The sequence below is a fragment of the Dendrobates tinctorius genome, unplaced genomic scaffold, assembly GCF_039654945.1.
Source record: "Dendrobates tinctorius isolate UK_male_01 unplaced genomic scaffold, ASM3965494v1 ptg000064l, whole genome shotgun sequence".
Classification (NCBI taxonomy): domain Eukaryota; kingdom Metazoa; phylum Chordata; class Amphibia; order Anura; family Dendrobatidae; genus Dendrobates; species Dendrobates tinctorius.
The window spans coordinates 47417626-47438420 of record NW_027361732.1 but is presented as its reverse complement, the minus strand read 5'-3'; the positions used below and the strand labels follow the sequence as shown (position 1 = coordinate 47438420).

Below are 20795 nucleotides of genomic sequence, written 5' to 3'. Positions count from 1 at the left end.
TGATTAAACTATTGTATAATGTATTGGAATATCTGCTTTGCATGTAAAACACCTAAAGGTTTGTCCTAGCAGTCACTCCCATAGGACAGCCCTGGGGAGTTATGCAGCCCGAGGCTAACACAATACAATAGGCAGCGCTGCCGATTGCAATGCGGCAGAGGAAATAAATCACCGTTTGTCCAGCCTCCATCATTTTTGCAATCAGTATTGAACGACACCCATCGTGTTAATCATTTGGAATTGAAGCTCGGCTGCAACAGGAGGGGCAGCGGCCACTCACAATAGAGGTCCTAAAAGGTAATCAGGAGAAACTATATAAAACAAATTTCAGAAGACTAAAGGGGTACTTCTGACCTCCCAAAACTGCAGACACTACATAGTATATAGGGAGAGCAGTACAAACATGCCTGGTCCTTACCATACCACAGGTTGTATTACCGTGAGATCCACTGGATTGTCCTAAAGAGATCACTGAAGTTGAGCATGGCTTTGTAATAGGATAGCGTGGTAACAAGTCAGTTCTTGAAATTCCATGATCAACTGAGAGGCATTATTGAAACATGGAAGAGTTTAGCCATCAAAACTCAGCCACAAAGTGGCAATCCACCAGAGCATGGGTCGCCAACTTTTATGGTGCATTGTGGATTAAGGTCACCGGTGTTCTACTCACTCAATAACTGCAGCGTCCCAAACCTCCTCTAGCCTGAACATCAGCATAAAAACTGTGCATTGAGAGCTTTATGGCATTGGATTCTATAGCTGAGCAACAGTTATATCAGCCATACATCACCAAGCACAAAGTCACAAGTTGACTAGAGATGTGTACACTTTGCAAGACTCTGGAGCAGCAGAAACATGTTCTGATGAGTGACTAATTATGCCTCCCTACCAGGCTGATGGTCAATTCTGGGGTTAGCGACTGCTAAAAGATAAGTTGCCAGTCTGCATTTTGCCATCAATAAATTTTGGTGGAGAGATAATACTATGGGACTGGTTTTCAGGTGTCGGCCTAGGCTTCTTCTAATGAAGACAGATCTTAGGCCGGGATCACACCCAGTGAGATACGGCCGAGTCTCGCAGGTTAAAACCAAGCTCTGGCACCAGCACTCCGGAGTGGAGCGTGCAGCCGCACAGCAATACATGGAGCTGCACGCTCCGCTCCGGAGTGCCGGTGCCAGAGCTTGGTTTTAACCTGTGAGACTTGGCCGTATCTCGCTGTAGTGTGACTCCGGCCTCAATGATTAAGCATGACAAGATCATTTTGGATAATTGCATGCCTCCAACTTTGTGGGAACAATTTAAAGAAGACCATTTTCTGTTCCAGGTGGATGTGCCTCAATGCACAATGCGAAGTCCATAAAAGCTGTATGAGTTTAGAATGGAAGAACTTGACTGGACGCAGAGAGACCAGACCTCAATCCCATCAAATGCTTTTTGGATGAAATAGAAGAGAGATATAGACCCTCTCGCCCAACATCAGCATCCGACTTCACAATTGCTCTTCTAAAGTAATAGATTTCCACACTACAGAACCTTGTAGGAAGCCTTCCCAAAATAGTGGAAGCTGTTATAGCTGCAAAGGAAGGGACCAGTTCCATGTTTTATTCTGAATCCATAGGCATTAACATCATAAACGCTCCTCTAGGTGTAATGTGTAGTGTCCCATTCCTTATTACCATATACTATATTGTCTTTAGTATAACTACTTTTTCCTCTTCTCATGTACAGCCATGTACTATGTAAAAACAGCGACCGAAGGAATAAACAGAAATGCAAGAGAATCTATGGGCGGCAGTGAGTTTTGTGTTGGGTGGCAGCCTGTCGTTTCCTTTAACAGAAACATCACAATGAATATAAAATGCTTTAAAATGAGAAACAAAACACAAGCTGCAGGAGGTCGTCACCACAGAATGTCAGGATTGGTACGCTGTATTTTTTTATTATTAATGTACAGTACTCAGATTTTCTCACAAAGATATAAAATGTTGTTTTCATCATGTGGCTTTCTTCCAAGTTCTCTTGGACATTTCTGCGTTCCAACGACTGGATTCTGTCACGCTTTAGAAAAAGCCACCACAGTAAACCTCAATTCATCTGGATCACGCTGCATAAACTTTCTGCAGACTTCTATGGCATCCTGGTTTGAGGGAGAAGGGGTAAGAAAAATATTCAGCCACAATTAATATCACAGATTAATGTCCTCTCCACTTGGACGCTTCATACAAACATGCAGCTAAAAGATTAAACAGGAATGTTTCTTATACACGAGGCTGAGACATCACAGCCCTATTAGATGGTGGCAGATTGTCTTCGTCCAGGGGTCTGTCTCTCCTGTCCATCATCATCTATTACTTGTGAATGTACTGTACACTGCTGGCAAGCCTTGGTCTGCTCCCATTATGTAAACTGATGGCTATGGACAGAAGTCACTAAACACAAGAGCAGATTGCGGGGATACAACCACATTTGTGTTTGCCTGTAATTACTAATGTGACGTGTTATATAACCACAACTTCGTAAAACATACTGCGACTGATATTCACGAACGAAGGTTCATTGGAAACCTCATCTCCCATCAGCCTGTCTAAACGGGATGCCAATCACCCAACAAATGAGCACATTCATTGGATTAAATGCTGTATAAGATTACTTAAATATAATTTTTCTCCACAGCACAAAGTCCTGAGGAAACATATGTGCTGCTGAGAACATGTTCTATTCTAGATACATAGAATGACCATATGAACAATCATTTTGTGTGCATGGCAAAGGTTTAGGGTTAACCCTAACCCTGTCTAAACAAGCGATTAAACTGCTGCCTATCGGCTTACATGTAGCCGGCTGACTGTCATTTAACAGCTGTGGACAACCAGTGCAGCTCTAGGGGGAACGTGCAGTATTACAACATTGTACCTGGATGTAAAGAGCACAATGCATATAATTGCTGAAGGGAACACTTGTAATGTAATTTTATTTAACTAAAACCTCATTTTGGTGGCACTATAAAGTAAATGTCCCACGACAATTTTTTATAATCTTTACTTTTCTCTCTATATTGCTTCCGATACGCTCACAATATGTCTTTATAGAAATCAGAGCTGTGTTTTGTTTCGTAAAGATTAAATTTTGACATCCTTAAAGGCGTTCTCTGGGAAATAAACATTGATGGTCTATTCTTGGGTCCTTCATTGTGTACACTTCCATATGCCTGGTTGCGTCTTTCTGCAGCACAGTCCTATTTAATGCCACAGCCTATGTTTGGGAGAGGAAAGTGTGTGAGTGCAGACTCACATCTGTAGATGAGCTGGCCCAATTTTAGCACATAAGTGGCACAAATAGAACATTATGGCACAATTTTAGCATATAGATTAGTGCACTGGGTACAGTTACAACTGTTTGTCTCCTTCATACAAGTGAGCAGCAACAAAAATAATAGAAGGCTTGAAAGGGCTATAACAGAAAATGAGTGGAATGATCTTTAGCAATTGGAAAGAACAGAAATTCTACATATTTCTTCCCAGAAATTAACAGAAGCACCATGTATCTCAAGGCTAAAGGTGGCATCATTTAAAAGAACCTAATCTCCTGAAAAACATTCCATCTAGAAAAATACACAGATCCTATCCTCTTAGAGAGTGAAGTATTATGTATTGTTATAGTTTTTCTGTATATCCCATGTGGCTTCTCTGCAGGATGACAGCACCAGTGACTTAAAGAAACAATATCTCCAGGGAGGAAAAGACAGCTGCTAACTAACCCAGTAGCTGATGACAGAATAGGAAACAAGAAAATGAAGGTACAGAAGAGGTTTCCTTCCTTGAAACACCAAGATGAGCTACCCCCAACACCAGAATAATAGATCAACTTGAAGTATTAAAAGTATTACAAATGTAATATTGTTAATGCTGCTTATCTTAAAAAATAGTGCTGATATAACCAAGGTTAAATCAGCTGTGTGCCGATTGTGAAATCTGATAACAAGGTCATCAATAATATGCCTATTGAAAGTTCCAATAAACCTTGTTTCTGATCAGTGTTAAAGACCTTTCGACAAATGTATTACGTTGAACTGTGCACACAATATTATAGGTGCTGCAGAGCAGAATAAGATTTTTTATTTTTTTTTTTTAATTTGACCTCTGTTGCAGTGATATTAGCGATCAAACTATTTGGCACCTAAACAGTTAAAATCCAAGGGTGCATTACAAGAAAAATTTCACTGGGGGCAAGTACTGCTTCCTCTTTCTGACTGTGACTGGTTAATCATAAGCTGGCAGCAACACACTGGAAAGAAGAGCACCCCCCCCACTATGGCACTGACAAATAATCTGGTCTCCTCACTGCAGAGTGATATGTGTTGGAGCACAGCAGACCCGAGTGTGAGGAGCTGACAGCTTTCAACTCTCATTCACATGTAAAGCGCCATGGAATAAATGGCGCTATAATAACTTCGACTAAAATAAATAAATGTTTAAGTACCAGCTAAATTCACTGCTAATATCTTTACAAAGGAGAGGCAAAATGTTCAAAGAAAAAAAAAAAAGCTGTATTAGGCAAGTTTCACACTAGCGTTACCGGGCGCAGCGCATGGCCGCCACCCCTCCGGTCAGCTCCTCCTCTGATCGCATGACGCTGCATGCGATCTACGTACCTTATATTTAGCATTGGGTACGCTGGTCGTGCGCTGGTACACTTTTGCCAGCGCTGCGCCGAGCGCACAAAAATGCAACACAGTGCGTTTTTGTGCGCTCGGCGCAGCAACAAGTGTACCAGCACACGACCAGCGTACCCAACGCTAAATATAGGGTACGCTGACCGCAGGGGGCGCGGCCGGGGACGGAGCTTAGCCGCGCCCGGTAACGCTAGTGTGAAATTAGCCTTACTCTGTGTCCAGTTCAACATGAAAAATTTGGTGAAAGGTCCTCTATTTCAGTATCTTGGACTAAAGGATTTTGCTTTGTCAGGTCGGTGCCGTTAGGCCGGGTTCACATTAACGTATGTGTGCGCAGCGTATGCCTGCGTACAGATCCGCATCGATCCGCATGCGTCCCTACATTTAACTTTGTGTACGCAGGGACATGCGGGTGCATCAGTTTGGGCGCGGATGCGTCCGCATGCATCGTTTCGCTGCACCCGCCGAACGTAACATGTTGCCTTTTTTGATCAGTCAAATATGTGCAGGCATGCGCGCGTCAAAACACCACATTACTGTCTATGGGAACGAAACGGTAGGAATGGATATGCGCATGGATGCAATTGATACGCATGCGTACTTCAGACAGCATGTCCAGGAAATGACGATTCACCACCTCCCAAATCCCAGGTGTATAAAAGAGGGTGTGGGCACAGGAAGTCCAGAACTCTCAAGACTGTGGATGGGATATCAAGACTCTGTATGCAAGTATAGAAGCTTTGAAAATGTCTGTCTGCCTCTCACTGCAGTCTGTACTCGGTACTTATGTTTTTCTTTCTGTTCTTTGTAGACTGTGCAGTGTTCCTGTTGTGTATCCTGTCCCAGAATCCTCCTGTTCCAAGTGTCTGGTGTTGTGTTCCAGGCACTCTCAGCTTCAATCTAATGCAAGTATGAGTGTCGGTATTGCACTGCCTAGTCTCACACTCTGCCCAGTCTTATGTTTTGCTTTCTGTTCCTTGTAGATTGTGCGGTCGTTGCTCCTGTTGTGGATCCTGTCCCGGAATCTTTCTGTTCCAAGATAGTGTCCGATGGTGTGTTCCGGCCCTCTCAGCTTCAATCTAATGTAAGTATGATTGTCTGTACTTTTGCTCTGGTTTTGTTTTTTCTGTTCCTTGTAGACATTGCCGTACTGGTGTCCTGGATTGAGGCCTGTTTCGGATTTCCCCAGTTCTGCTGTTCCGATGCTGTGTTGCTGTCCTGTTGGACTACTGCCTGTAATGTAGGCGTCCATTGTTTTTTTATTTATTTTTTTCCTTTGACTTCACCTAGTTAAATTTTTCTTATCTGTTCTTTTCTAGTGTTTCACTTCACTGCCTGCTATTCCCTCATGTCCTCCAGTGAAGACCAGAATGCTTCCCAGAGTGGACATGAAATGATTATGTAATCACATTTGATATCCTGATTTGATGTAATCACATTTGATATCATGGTTGGTATGAATTGACTGATAATAGACATGTGGTAAACCATGTATTTTCTTTATAGGAACCTTCCATTGCGGAAGAGCCGGCGCAGTCGAGTGGAAATGAATGTTCCCAGGGTCGTCGGGCTCAAGTTCCTGAGGAGGAAAGACGATGTGTGTAAGTAGTCTTTTCATTATCAGAGTAGTAATTGAATTTGGGTTCATTTTTGTATCTTTAAAACTATATATGACTTGTAATTTTTTTTTAATTTGATCTATAGGTTCCACAACGTGAGGAAGGCAAACCAGAGATTGACAATGCAAGCTCATTCCTCTTGTGCAAGAGCGAGCAGCATTATGGGACATCCATGATCATAACCTTACCGACTCAGGATTGATTCGCCAACTCTGGGAACAAGTGGACAGATGTCTGTTGGATGATTGGGCCCATGCCACCCCACAAGACAAAGGATTTTCGTAAATATTGCAATGTGGTCTGATGCGTCAGTTTTCCTGTAAATGTAGGTGCCTTTTTTTTTTACAATTTATTTTTCTTCCACCTTCACAGTGAAGAGATTCGAAGTCCGTTGGCGATCGATGAAGGATCGCTTCAACAAGGATATGAGAGAGGAGATTTGTGTTAGTAGTGGTGCTACTCCAAAGATATCAAAATACAAATACCATCGCATGCTGGCTTGCCTGCGGTTGCTTAGCGAACGTATCATTTCGACTGTGTTACTATTATATAAACTATTTTATTTTTTTAGCAATGTTTGTAATTTATATTCCACACAGAACCTGGAGCAGCACTACACAACCTGGATTATTCTCAGTTGGAGCGGCCCCTAATCGAACAGCCACCGAACCATCCCAATCATCCACCGGCGATGGAGCAACCAGGCAGGCTTCAGAGGCTGGGGAACAGGCAGTCTGTCCATCAGGTTTTCCCCTCTCCCAGCACTCTTCCACTAGAAATGTTGGATCTGCTTGCCAGCAGCAGAGGGTATGGAAGAGGTCAATCATGCCCGAGTTTATTCATTTAAGCTCGAACTTTCAGGCTGGGATGAAGTCTGTTGTAGACAGAATGGAAGGTGGGTTCACTCAGGTGAACACACTTTTCCAGGAAGTCCACAGACGCCTGGACCACCTGGAAGCCGACCTTCAGAGACATTTTTTTCCGCAATAGAGCAGGGCGCGTCGGAAAACCTGCCGCCTGACCTCCAGCTGTATGTAATGAGAGCCTGTCAGGCTGCTTACAGCGAGGCCATGCAGCAGTCCCAACTGCAGTCAAGATGTCACCAACAGCCACACATTTTGTTTCCTACATGGCAACAAGGGCCAGCACAGCACCAGTGGCAAGTGACCTATCCTCCTACAGTTCCCAGCTACACCACGCAGCCAAGTGCAGAACCTGCCCAGCTTGCAGCACCTCTGCACCATGCAGCACCCACCACGCAGCAGAGTGCAGCACTCCTCCAGTTTGCAGCACCCATCAAGCCGCTGAGTGCAGCACCTGTGGAAAACAAGAAACGCTGAGGGAACATAAAAAAAAAATAATAAAAAAAAAAAAATAATAAAAAAAAAAAAGGGGCCCACTCAGCACGCAAAACACTACCCAAGGAAAAGGAATTTTTCCCCAAAAAATTCCACTCCACCTACACCCCCCCTCCAGTGTGTCTCTGTTATGCAATCTGTCTACACCTTCCAATGTGTCTGTCCCTTCCAATTTGTATTCCACTCCTAATGTGTCTTCTTCCCCCAATCCTCTATTTTGTTGCCACTTCCACTGTAACCACTCCCTCACCCACTCCTACCCAATCATCCCGACACCCCCCGGTCCACAATGTCACACCTTCCAACCGACGCTGATCCTAAACCCCATTTTTGTTTGTTTTCAAAATTATTTTTGTTAGTTAAATTAAAATTAGTTTTTAATTTTTGTTAATAAAAAATCTTTTGCTTTCACAATCACTGTTTATCTCTTTATTTGAAAACGCACACATGTATTGTATAACGGGTTTTACAGTGGAGGTATTAAAGGTAGCAAACAATACAGGTACATTTACAAGCGGATTAAACCATTTAGTCTTGCCATGCCACAGGTCCAATATCAGAAACTAAGTAGCAAAGTGATCCCTCATTTGGATAACTTCCGATGTACTCCTCAGAGGGTGATCTTGGCAATCATGCAATGTGCTTACTTCAGGTTCCTCAAGTTCTAAGTGTTGTCACTCTTTCACCAGAATGTAATTGTGCAGAACAACACACGCTTTCACTACCTCATAAATTGTCTCGTTTTTAGATTGAGGGCTATTCCCAAATTGCGCCATTTAGATTTCAGCAATCCAAAAGGCACACTCCACAGTTCTTCGTGCCCTTGTCAATCGGTAGTTGTAAATACTTTTTGTGTGATTCAAGTCCCGACTCGAGTACGGTTTTATGAGGCTGGCACACATTTGAAACGCCTCATCCTCAACCACAACAAACGGCACTGGTGGCCCTTCAGTGTTCAGAAGAGGTCGTGGCGTTGAAAAATTGAAATTATTCCCAAATAAACATTGGTCCATGTCACAGTCTTTGAAAGTCAGAGTCATTTGCTCATCCAAATGAGCCAACGTCCAAGGCGACAAATCGACAGTCAGCATCTGCAATCGCCATGAGAACTTTTTTGTAATTGAAATACTCAGATCCACTTCCAGCAGGTTTCAGATTCCTAATGTGTTTGCCGTCCACAGCCCCCAAACAGTTTGGCTGGAAAATGCTGCAAAATTCCAGGACATTTGTAATTTTCCAGAGTTCAGTTGTGGGTTGGGGGAGGAATTCATCAAGCAGAACGTCACATAAAGCACGGCAGGTGTCTCCAACAATCTCAGAAAGGGTGGACACTCCAATCCGGAATTGAAAATGTAGCGATCTTAAGGTCTCTCCAGTAGCCAAGAATCTGCGGACCAGAAAAAAGGAAAAAAACCCCCCCCCCAAAAAAAACAAACAAACAGTAGATTACTTTTATAACAATAATAATGACGTGTTTCTTTTTAAAAATTATGTAACTTAGGGTCACTAACAGACATTTCTCAGCAGCAATTTCTCGACGTAGTTGTGTGTCCTGCCTGTTGATGGATCCTCGGACCCGTAGCAGAAAGTATTTGAAGCTCTATTCCGACATCCTTGTGTAGTCAAAAAAATTTTTCGCGGGTTTTCACGCAGGTCAGTGTACAATGAGTGGTAGGCTCCACGGCTCTCTCGTAATTCAACGAAGGGGTGTTGCCAACAGCGATGATGACGTCTTCTCGGTCTCTCTTCTTCTTCACAAGCCACAGCAAATGCAAAAGCCAATTTCATTGACAAATCAAGATTAAAATGGAAGCTCTCCACGCTAAAATCCATCTTGCAGCTGGATACAGCATCAAAAGATGAGGATTGCATCTGTGCAGAGTGAATATATAGAAATCCCATGAGACACAGCCATTGTGTGTGGCTTGTGTCAAGGAAATTCTCCTGGAAACGCAGTCTGTTCTCTAGGAAATATCAAACGCATGCGCATAAACAACGCAAATGCATGCCAAAACGCATACACAAGCAGCGTTTTTTTTGGCGTCATGCGTAAGCTGATGCAGATAAAAAAAAATGTAGCATAAGCATGTGTTTAACCCCTTCCTGACATCAGATGTACTATCCCATCCATGGGAACCGGGCCGCTATGCCCATGGACGGGATAGTACGTCTACCGCGATCAGCGGCGCCCAATTGGTGAGCGCCGCTGATCGCGGCCGGGTGTCAGCTGATTATCACAGCTGACACCCGGCACAATGTGTCAGGGGAGGTCACGGACCGCCCTCGACACGTTAACCCCTTGCACACCGCGATCAAACATGATCACGGTGTACCTGGGGGTTAAAGGGAAGCATCGGCAGGGAGGGGGCTCCCTCCGTGCTTCCCTGAGCCCCCCACGGCAGAGCAATGTGCAGCGATGCTGCCGGGGGCTCCTTTCCTGCAGGCCCCCGAATCCAAGATGGCGACGGGGGCCTGCAGGAAGCTGGCTTCCTCAGTGCCTGCAAAGCGCAGGCATGAGGAAGCCTTGTGCACTGCCTGTGACAGATCGCTGATCTGTCACAGTGATCTGTGATGTGACAGATCAGCGATCTGTCACAGAACAGTGATGTCCCACCTGGGACTATTTAATAAAGTAAAAAAAAATAAAAAAGTGTTACAATAAAAAATCGCCAAATATATTACAAAAAAACCAAAAAACAAATATTCCCCCAAATACAGTGCCTACAAGTAGTATTCAACCCCCTGCAGATTTAGCAGGTTTACACATTCGGAATTAACTTGGCATTGTGACATTTGGACTGTAGATCAGCCTGGAAGTGTGAAATGCACTGCAGCAAAAAAGAATGTTATTTCTTTGTTTAATTTTTTTGTAAATTGTGAAAAGTTTATTCAGAGGGTCATTTATTATTCAACCCCTCAAACCACCAGAATTCTGTTTGGTTCCCCTAAAGTATTAAGAAGTATTTCAGGCACAAAGAACAATGAGCTTCACATGTTTGGATTAATTATCTCTTTTTCCAGCCTTTTCTGACTATTTAAGACCCTCCCCAAACTTGTGAACAGCACTCATACATGGTAAACATGGGAAAGACAAAGGAGCATTCCAAGGCCATCAGAGACAAGATCGTGGAGGGTCACAAGGCTGGCAAGGGGTACAAAACCCTTTCCAAGGAGTTGGGCATACCTGTCTCCACTGTTGGGAGCATCATCCGGAAGTGGAAGGCTTATGGAACTACTGTTAGCCTTCCACGGCCTGGACAGCCTTTGAAAGTTTCCTCCCGTGCCGAGGCCAGGCTTGTCCGAAGAGTCAAGGCTAACCCAAGGACAACAAGGAAGGAGCTCCGGGAAGATCTCATGGCAGTGGGGACATTGGTTTCAGTCAATACCATAAGTAACGTACTCCACCGCAATGTTCTCCGTTCCAGACGAGCCCGTAAGGTACCTTTACTTTCAAAGCGTCATGTCAAGGCTCGTCTACAGTTTGCTCATGATCACTTGGAGGACTCTGAGACAGACTGGTTCAAGATTCTCTGGTCTGATGAGACCAAGATCGAGATCTTTGGTGCCAACCACACACGTGACGTTTGGAGACTGGATGGCACTGCATACGACCCCAAGAATACCATCCCTACAGTCAAGCATGGTGGTGGCAGCATCATACTGTGGGGCTGTTTCTCAGCCAAGGGGCCTGGCCATCTGGTCCGCATCCATGGGAAGATGGATAGCACGGCCTACCTGGAGATTTTGGCCAAGAACCTCCGCTCCTCCATCAAGGATCTTAAGATGGGTCGTCATTTCATCTTCCAACAAGACAACGACCCAAAGCACACAGCCAAGAAAACCAAGGCCTGGTTCAAGAGGCAAAAAATCAAGGTGTTGGAGTGGCCTAGTCAGTCTCCTGACCTTAACCCAATTGAAAACTTGTGGAAGGAGCTCAAGATTAAAGTCCACATGAGACACCCAAAGAACCTAGATAACTTGGAGAAGATCTGCATGGAGGAGTGGGCCAAGATAACTCCAGAGACCTGTGCCGGCCTAATCAGGTCTTATAAAAGACGATTATTAGCTGTAATTGCAAACAAGGGTTATTCCACAAAATATTAAACCTAGGGGTTGAATAATAATTGACCCACACTTGTATGTTTAAAATTGATTAAAATTTAACTGAGAAACATAACTTTTTGGTTTGTAAGATTTATGCATCTGTTAATAAATCCTGCTCTTGTGTGAAGTTTGAAGGCTCTAACTTATTTGCATCTTATCAAACCTGCTAAATCTGCAGGGGGTTGAATACTACTTGTAGGCACTGTAAATCCATTTTTTGAAAATAAAAAAAACAAACAAAAAAACAATAAAAGTACACATTAGGTATCGCCGTGTCCGTAACGACCCGCCCTATAAAACTGTCCCATTAGTTAACCCCTTTAGCGAACCCCTTAAAAATTAAAAAACGAAGCAAAAAATGATATCATACCGCCAAACAAAAAGTGTAATAACGCGCGATCAAAAAGATGCATATAAAATATCCATGGTACCGCTGAAAACGTCATCTTGTCCCGCAAAAAACGAGCCGCCACACAGCATCATCAGCGAAAAAATAAAAAAGTTATAGCTCGCAGAATAAAGCGATGCAAAAAGCCGGATTACTTACCGGTAATGCTCTTTTAATGAGTCCACGACAGCACCCACTGGAGGTATCGGATCCGCCCATTTGGAACAGGAAACCCTACAGGAAAGATAAAAGGGGCGGTCCGCCTTTCCTCAGTTTTACGTTTCAGAGTACCAGAAGGACCGCCAAGGATTAGGCAATGTTCTCTTATTTTAACATCTTTCTTATCCATTATTTGGTAATACTTTAACTATTGATATCTTTAGGGGGGGAAGTGAACGGGTGCTGTCGTGGACTCATTAAAAGAGCATTACCGGTAAGTAATCCGGCTTTTTACTCTTCGCCACGACAGCACCCACTGGAGAGATTCCAGAGACCATCACCTGGGTGGGACCACCGTGCCAAGGATAGTCCTGCCAAAGCTTAAGTCAGAGGTTGATGAAAGATCAAGTCTGTAGTGGTTATAGAAGGTAGAAGGGGATGACCAAACTGCCGCCTTACATATAGTTTCAATCGGAACATCTCCCTTTTCCGCCCAAGAGGTTGCCATTGCCCTGGTGGAATGCGCCCTGATGTTCCCTGGAGGATCTTCGTTTTTTGCGGAGTAGGCTAAACGAATGGCCTCTCTGATCCACCGGGAAATGGTGCTCTTCGTGACTCCATACCCCTTCTTACAGCCCTGAAATGAAACAAATAGGGCCCTACTCTGCCTCCAACTGTTGGACCTCTCAATACATTTTAGGACAGTTCTTTTGACGTCCAGAGTATGGAACCTCTGCTCTTCCGGAGTAGAGGGATTTTTATAGAAGGTTGGGAGGAGTATCTCCTGAGATCTATGGTATTTTGTTGCCACTTTTGGCAGGTAGGCAGGGTCTGGTTTTAATACCAATCTGTCTTGGTATTCTTGAAAAAAGGGTGGATCTATTGATAAGGCCTGAATATCACCCACTCTTCTAGCTGAGGTTAGTGATACTAAGAGGGCCATTTTAAGTGCTAAGTATTTGAAGGGTATTGTGTCGATCGGCTCAAAGGGGTCTACCGTTAGGGCGTCTAAGACCAGATTTAGATCCCATGTAGGGACGGAGGGTATGTGGATTGGAGTTATTCGTTCACATGCTGTAATAAAACGAGTTATCCATTTGTTGCCTGCTATATTATGGCCATATAGTGCTCCTAATGCCGATATTTGTACTTTCAGTGTATTTACTGCTAAGCCTAAGTCTTTCCCCTTCTGCAGAAATTCCAAGATTGGGATTATCGGAACTTCTGTTGTATGAGGTACTGTATGGAATTGAAGAAATTTTTTCCATATTCTAATGTAAATCTGGGTCGTGGACTGTTTTCTACTTTGTAGTAGTGTAGCAATTAAGGACTCCGAGAATCCTCTTGTCCTCAATAACTGCCTCTCAAATTCCACGCCGTCAAGTGCAAGCTGAGCACTTGAGGGTGGAAAAAGGGGCCTTGGGAGAGTAGATTGGCAGTCGGAAGGACCCAAGGATCTGTTATCGACATAATCTGCAGCCACGAAAACCACGGTCTTTTTGGCCAGAACGGTGCTATTAAGATTATTCTTGCTTTGTCGTCTCTGATCTTCCGAATTACTTGAGGTAGGAGGATCAATGGAGGGAACGCATACGCTAGGTTGAAATTCCATGGAACTAGAAAGGCGTCCAGTATGTTTGGGTGATCTGACGGAGATAGGGAGGCAAAGGTTTTTATCTGCCTGTTCTCCCTTGTGGCAAAAAGATCCACCTCGGGTTGTCCCCATGCGGCTACTATGTCCCTGAAGACCTTCCGATTGAGGCACCACTCTCCTTGTCGTAGAGTGTGACGGCTTAGGAAGTCTGCCTTTTGATTGCTCTCGCCTCTTATATGAAGGGCCGAGAGGGACAAAAAATAGTTTTCTGCTAAGTTTAAAATTTTTGCCGCTGAAGACATCAGAGTCTCTGATCGAGTTCCTCCTTGTCTGTTTATATATGCCACTGTGGTGGTATTGTCCGACAGGATCCTTACATGCTTCTGTTGGAGCTGCGGAAGGAAGTTGTATAGAGCATAGAACACTGCAGTCAGTTCTTTTAAATTAGATGAGTAATCACATTCCTCTTTACTCCACCTTCCCTGATAAAACCCATTCTCCATGTGGGCTCCCCAGCCCTGGGGACTGGCATCGGTGGTTACAATACAGGATGGAACTATAACCCATGGGACTCCTGAACATAAATGGTCATCGTCTAACCACCACTCTAGGGAAGTCAAGACTTCTTGTGACAGGGTTATTTTGCTCTGTAAACGACCACTATGTCGCTTATCCTCCTGGAGGATCTGGTGTTGTAGTGTACGGACATGGTACTGGGCCCACCGGACTGCCGGGGTGCAAGAATTTAGTGATCCTAATAGTGACATTGCTCCTCTTAAGGATACACGTGGTTTATCTATAGCTGCTTGTATTTTTTGTTTTGTGAGGATGATTTTTACCTGGGGTAGTAGACATCTCTGGGTCAAGGAATCTAGTTGAAATCCTAGAAATGTCTGGAGAGATTGCGGATCGAGTCTGGACTTTTGGATATTGATGATCCAGCCAAGGCTCTGAAAAGAGGAGACTGCGTCAGTCACGCGTTCAGTACATTGTTTGACTGAATTCCCAATTACTAGGAAGTCGTCTAGATATGGTACAATTAGTGTGTCCTTTTGGCGAAGGTAGGCCATCACTTCTGCCATCACCTTGGTAAATATTCTTGGTGCCGTGGAAAGCCCGAAGGGCATGGCCGCGTATTGGAAATGACGAATCCTGCCCTCGACTTCCACTGCGACTCTTAGGTATTTCTGGAATCTGTTGTGTATAGGGAGATGATAATAAGCATCTTTTAAATCAATCCCTGCCATTACGCAATTTGGGAAAAGAAGCTTTATAGTGGATCTAATCGATTCCATTTTGAACTTATAATTTTTTATAAATGAATTTAGCTTCTTTAAATTAATAATGGTTCTAAATGTACCGTCTGGTTTAGACACCAAAAACAGGGGAGAGTAAAAGCCTCTACCCTGTTGTTCCTCAGGGACGTCAACTAAAACTTTTTTAGCTAGCAGGACTCGAATCTCGTCTTCGAGAGCCTTTTGCTGAAGTGAGGAATTAAGGCGAGTTATAACAAAGAACTCATAGGGGATTCGAAGGAATTCAATCTTTATTCCTTCCTTGATTATATTCAAAATCCATGGGTTTAACGTAATTTGTTCCCATTTGGTAAAAAAAAATTTTAATCTGCCCCCAACCGGTGGGTCTAAACTTTTAATTTTTTTCTCTCCTATATGTTGGCCCTCTGAAGATGGTACCCTTCTGCTTTTCGTCTTTCGTGGCCCATCTCGTTCTGTCCGATTGTCTTCTTCTCCCGAATGGCCGTCTTTTAAAGGTTTTCCTATAAAACGGAATGGGAGAATCACTGAAGGCCTTTTTCCTTTCTTTTGCCTTGGCGAGAATTTCGTCTAAGGCTTTTCCGAAGAGGAACTCACCCTCGCATGGGGTTGCACTAATTTTGGATTTTGATTGTGCATCCCCTTTCCAGCTTTTTATCCAAAGCGCGCGTCTGGCGTTATTCACCAGGGCTGCCGACCTTGCTGCAAGTCTTAGGGTGTCCGCTGAAGCGTCTGCCATAAAGGCAGCTGCCCCTCTTATCAACGGGATGGCTGCACGCAGTTTCTCCCTTGACACTCTTTGCTCAATCTGCTGGTCTAATTGATCTAGCCATACCAGCATTGACCTAGCAGTACATGTGCTGGCTATTGCGGGTTTGAATACCCCGGTGGTGGACTCCCAGGACCTTTTGAGCGAGGATTCAGCCTTTCGGTCCAATGGGTCTGCTAACAATCCTGCGTCCTCGACCGGGATCGAGGTTTGTTTGGAAGTGGAGGATATGACAGCGTCCACCTTTGGTATTTTAGACCATTTTAATAGATCTTCATCAGTGAACGGGTACTTCCGTTTTGAAGCGGATGGGAGAAAACCCCTCTGGTCGTGTTTTTCCCATTCCCTTTTGATGAGATCTTTAATTGCCGGTATTACTGGAAATGATCTCCTCTTTTTTTCTGCCAATCCCGCAAACATAATGTCCTGCGCGGTCTGGGCTCCCCTTTCCTCTTCACACCCCATAGTATTCCTAACCGCTTTTACCAGGTTATCTACGCTGTCCAGAGGAAAACATGCGCGTCCTTCCGCCTCCGAGGATGATGATGAGGACGTGGATGCGGAGCCTGAGTTTAACCCCTGTTCTTCCTCTGACTCTGAACTGACAATAACCTGTTTTCTATGCCTGGACACTGCGGGAGTGCTGGCGCGGTTGATGGCTTGTATTTCCTCCCTAATTATGGCTCGGATATCCTGAGAAGATATCGTCGGCCCCTGCCTGGTCTCTTTCATGCATTGTTTGCAGAGTTTTTTGGGGTAGGAGTCAGGGAGAGGCTCTGAACATAATGCACATTCTTTATGTTTTGTTTTTCCTTTTTTCTTTGACTGAAACGGGAGGTCAAAGGTAAAGAGAGGGGGGAGGGGGGGGGGGGAGGAGAGGAGGTTAGCTTAATAGGTAGAGCATATGCTTTGCACACTCACCCAGTGAAGCTTAATACCGGTTCAGATGGCTGAGACGGTTTGGATCGGGTTTCTGCTGCCTCGCTCCTGCGGGCAGTCTCCGTCCTGGCGCTGCGGTCCCTGGTGGAGTTGCCCCCAGCTGAATCCCCTGCTGGGGTTTGCGACTCTGCGGGGGACGACATGTTCCAATGTTGCAGCGCTGCAGCGCTGTTTTATCTGTATCGTTGCCCCGGAAGTCGCCCTGTCACAGGGCGCATGCGCCGCGTCATCGCCATCTTACCCCGGAAGTTCAACCATTACTTCCGGGGTATGGGAGCGTCGGGCGCCGGCCTGCTCCCGCGCCACCGCTATTAACACACGCGGCTCGCGCGCACATGGCCTCACCATCCACGCTATACCCCCACCGATGGGAATGGGGGGGGGGGGGGGGGAAATCTCCCGGATGCCAGACCGGCGCGCTCCCTGGTAAGACCGGGCGGCCCTCCCCGGACCCGGCCATTACCACTATGCCACCAGACGAGGGGGGAGCCGTCAAACGGAGTCTCCCCCGACGCTGCCTCCGGACCGCAGCCCCTGCCGTTCCCGAAGAGACCGCACAGGCGGATGCATGGCCCAGGTAAGATCCTGCAGGATCCTGCTCCATTTGGAACAGGAAACCAAAACTGAGGAGGAAAGGCGGACCGCCCCTTTTATCTTTCATGTAGGGTTTCCTGTTCCAAATGGGCGGATCCGATACCTCCAGTGGGTGCTGTCGTGGCGAAGAGTAAAAATTATTATTTTTTATATAAAATAGTTTTCATTGCATAAAACCGACAAAACATAAAAAAAGACCTAAATGAGGTATCGCTGTAACCGTACTGACCCGAAGAATAAAACCGCTTTATCAATTTTACCGCACGCGGAACGGTGTAAACGCACCCCCCCAAAAGAAATTCATGAAACGCTGGTTTTTGTTCATTCTGCGTCCTAAAAATCGGAATAAAAAGCGATCAAAAAATGTCACGTGCCCGAAAATGGTACCAATAAAAACGTCAACTCGTCCCGCAAAAAATAAGACCTCACATGACTCGGTGGGTCAAAATACGGAAAAATTATAGCTCTCAATATGTGGTGATGCAAAAACTAATTTTACAATAAAAAGCATCTTTTAGCGTGCGACAGCCGCCAAACATAAAAACCGCCATAAATAGTAAATCAAACCCCCCGTTATCACCCCCTTAGTTAGGGAAAAATAATAAAACTAAAAGAAAATGGGCTAGAGTTAGGGCTAGAGTTAGGGCTAGAGTTAGGGCTAGGGGTGTGTTGGGGTTCGGGTTGGAGTTAGAATTGGGGGTTTCCACTGTTTGGGCACATTAGGGGCTCTCCAAATGCAACATGGCGTCTGATTTCAATTCCAGCCAATTCTGAGTTGAAAAAGTCAAATGGTGCTCCTTCCCTTCCAAGCTCTGACATGCGCCCAAACAGTGTTTTACCCCCACATGTAGGGTATCAGCCTACTCAGGACAAATTGCAAAACAATTTTTGGGGTCCAATTTCTCCTGTTACCCTGAGGAAAATAAAAAATTGGGGGCAAAAATATCATTTTTGTGGAAAAAAATGATTTTATTTTCACGTCCGAGCGTTATAAACTTCTGTGAAGCACTTGGGGGTTCAAAGTGCTCACCACACCTAGATAAGTTCCGTGGGGGGTCTAGTGTCCAAAATGGGGTCACTTGTGGGGAGTTTCAATAGTTTAGGTACATCAGGGGCTCTCCAAACGCACATGACACCCGCAGACCATTCCATCAAAGTCTGCATTCCAAAACGTCACTACTTCCCTTCCGAGCCCCGACGTGTGTCCATACAGCAGTTTTCTCCCACATATGGGGCGTCAGCGTACTCAGGACAAATTGGACAACAACTTTTGGGGTTCAATTTCTCCTGTTACCCTTGGGAAAATAAAAAAATTGGGGACTAATTGATCATGTTTGTGGAAAAAATACGATTTTTTTATTTTCATGCCCGAGCATTATAAACTTCTGTGAAGCCCTTGGGGGTTCAAAGTGCTCACCACACATCTAGATAAGTTCCTTGGGGGGGGTCTAGTTTACAAAATGGTGTCATTTGTGGGGGGTTTCCACTGTTTAGGTACATCAGGGGTTTTCCAATCGCGACATGGTGTCCGATCTCAATTCCAGCCAAAAACGTCAAATGGCGCTGCTTCCCTTCCGAGCTCTGCCATGCGCCCAAATAGTGGTTTACCCCCACATTTGTTGTATCAGCGTACTCAGGACAAATTGCACAATAACTTTTAGGGTCCTGTTACCCTTGGGAAAATAAAAATTGGGGTGAAAAGATCATTTTTGTGGAAAAAATATGATTTTTTAATTGTACCGCTGTACGTTATAAACTTCTGTAAAGCCCTTGTGGGTTCAAAGTTCTCACCACATATCTAGATAAGTTCCTTGGGGGGTCTAGTTTCCAAAATGGGGTCACTTGTAGGGGGTTTCCACTGTTTTGGTACATCAGGGACTCTCCAAACGTGACATGGCGTCCGATCTGAATTCCAGACAATTTTGCATTGAAAAAGTCAAACGGCGCTCCTTCCATTCTGAGCTCTGCCATGCGCCGAAACAGTCGTCCCCCCCCCCCACATATCAGGTATCAGCGTACTCAGGACAAATTGCACAATAACTTTTGCAGTCCAATTTCTCCTGTTACCCTTGGTAAAATAAAAAAAAAATTGAACCTGAAGTACTTTTTTGTGAAAAAAAGTTAGATGTTCATTTTTTTTAAATATTCAAAAAAAATTCCTGTGACGCCCCTAAAGGGTTAATAAACTTCTTGAATGTGGTTTTGAGCACCTTAAGGGGTGCAGTTTTTAGAATGGTGTCACTTTTGGGTGTTTTCTATCATATAGACCCCTCAAAGTGGCTTCAAATGTGATGTGGTCCGTAAAAATAAAATGGTGTTGTAAAAATGAGAAATCGCTGGTCAACTTTTAACCCTTATAAATTCCTAACAAAAAAAAATTTTGGTTCCAAAATTGTGCTGATGTAAAGTAAACATGTGGGAAATGTTAGTTATCAAGTTTTTTGGGTGCCATATCTCTGTGATTTAAGGGCATAAAAATTCAAATTTGGAAAATTGCGAAATTTTCAAAATTTTTGCCAAATTTCCGTTTTTCTCACAAATAAACGCAAGTTATTTGAATGAAATTTTACCACTAACATGAAGTACAATATGTCACGAGAAAACAATGTCAGAATCACCGGGATCCATGGAAGCGTTCCAGACTTATGACCTCATAAAGGTACAGTAGTCAGAATTGTAAAAATTGGCCCGGTCATGAATGTGCAAACCACCCTTGGGGGTGAAGGGGTTAAAAGTGTTTTGGTATGCATTTGCGCATGCAAACGATACGCTGCGCACAGAAACGCTAATGTGTTCTTAGCCTTATACTGATTAAATAATACCTTAATTGACGAAATAAGTCTTGTGGTTGTTGTATAATCTTTATTTTAAGTTAATGATATGCTTGTGCTCCGGGGCGGCCTGTGGGGGTCTGCATGTGGTGCTCTGCTTACATATTCATCTGCATGCCTTCTGACAGGTCACTGATCCTTTAGTGACTGCTCCCTATTTTACATACTGTATATCTTATTGTTTGAAAAAACAAATTACATTGATCATGCAGGCACCATATTTTCATTTTATTGATGCTACTGTGCAGGTGCCACCGCCGGTGTTATTTTGTAAGAGGAAAAAAAAAATAAAACATTGGCTCTATCAAAATGGCAGCTGCACAGTAGCATCTGTCACATTCAAAATGATGGTACTGCGCAGGCATGGCTACTATTTTAAGCAAGACTTTCTTTTTCCACTTCAAGAAATTTCTATCACCAAATAAAATTAATATATTGATATTAAAGACCCTATCATGCTACAGAGCAGGTGCCGCCACCTGCATGATGAATGT

At 44.2% G+C, this 20795-nt stretch overlaps 1 protein-coding gene across 3 annotated transcripts in view; it reads right to left on the bottom strand.

Moving 5' to 3' along the window:
* Positions 1-1913: 1913 nt before the first annotated feature.
* The window catches only part of UCHL3 (ubiquitin C-terminal hydrolase L3), a 100821-nt gene continuing 81939 nt past the window's right edge, over positions 1914-20795 (bottom strand). For all 3 annotated transcript variants that reach the window (XM_073580393.1, XM_073580394.1, XM_073580395.1), the window contains one exon: positions 1914-2137. In XM_073580393.1, coding sequence (XP_073436494.1) covers positions 2054-2137 — 84 coding nt within the window. In that variant the 3' untranslated portion in view covers positions 1914-2053. The remainder of the gene's footprint in view (positions 2138-20795) is intronic.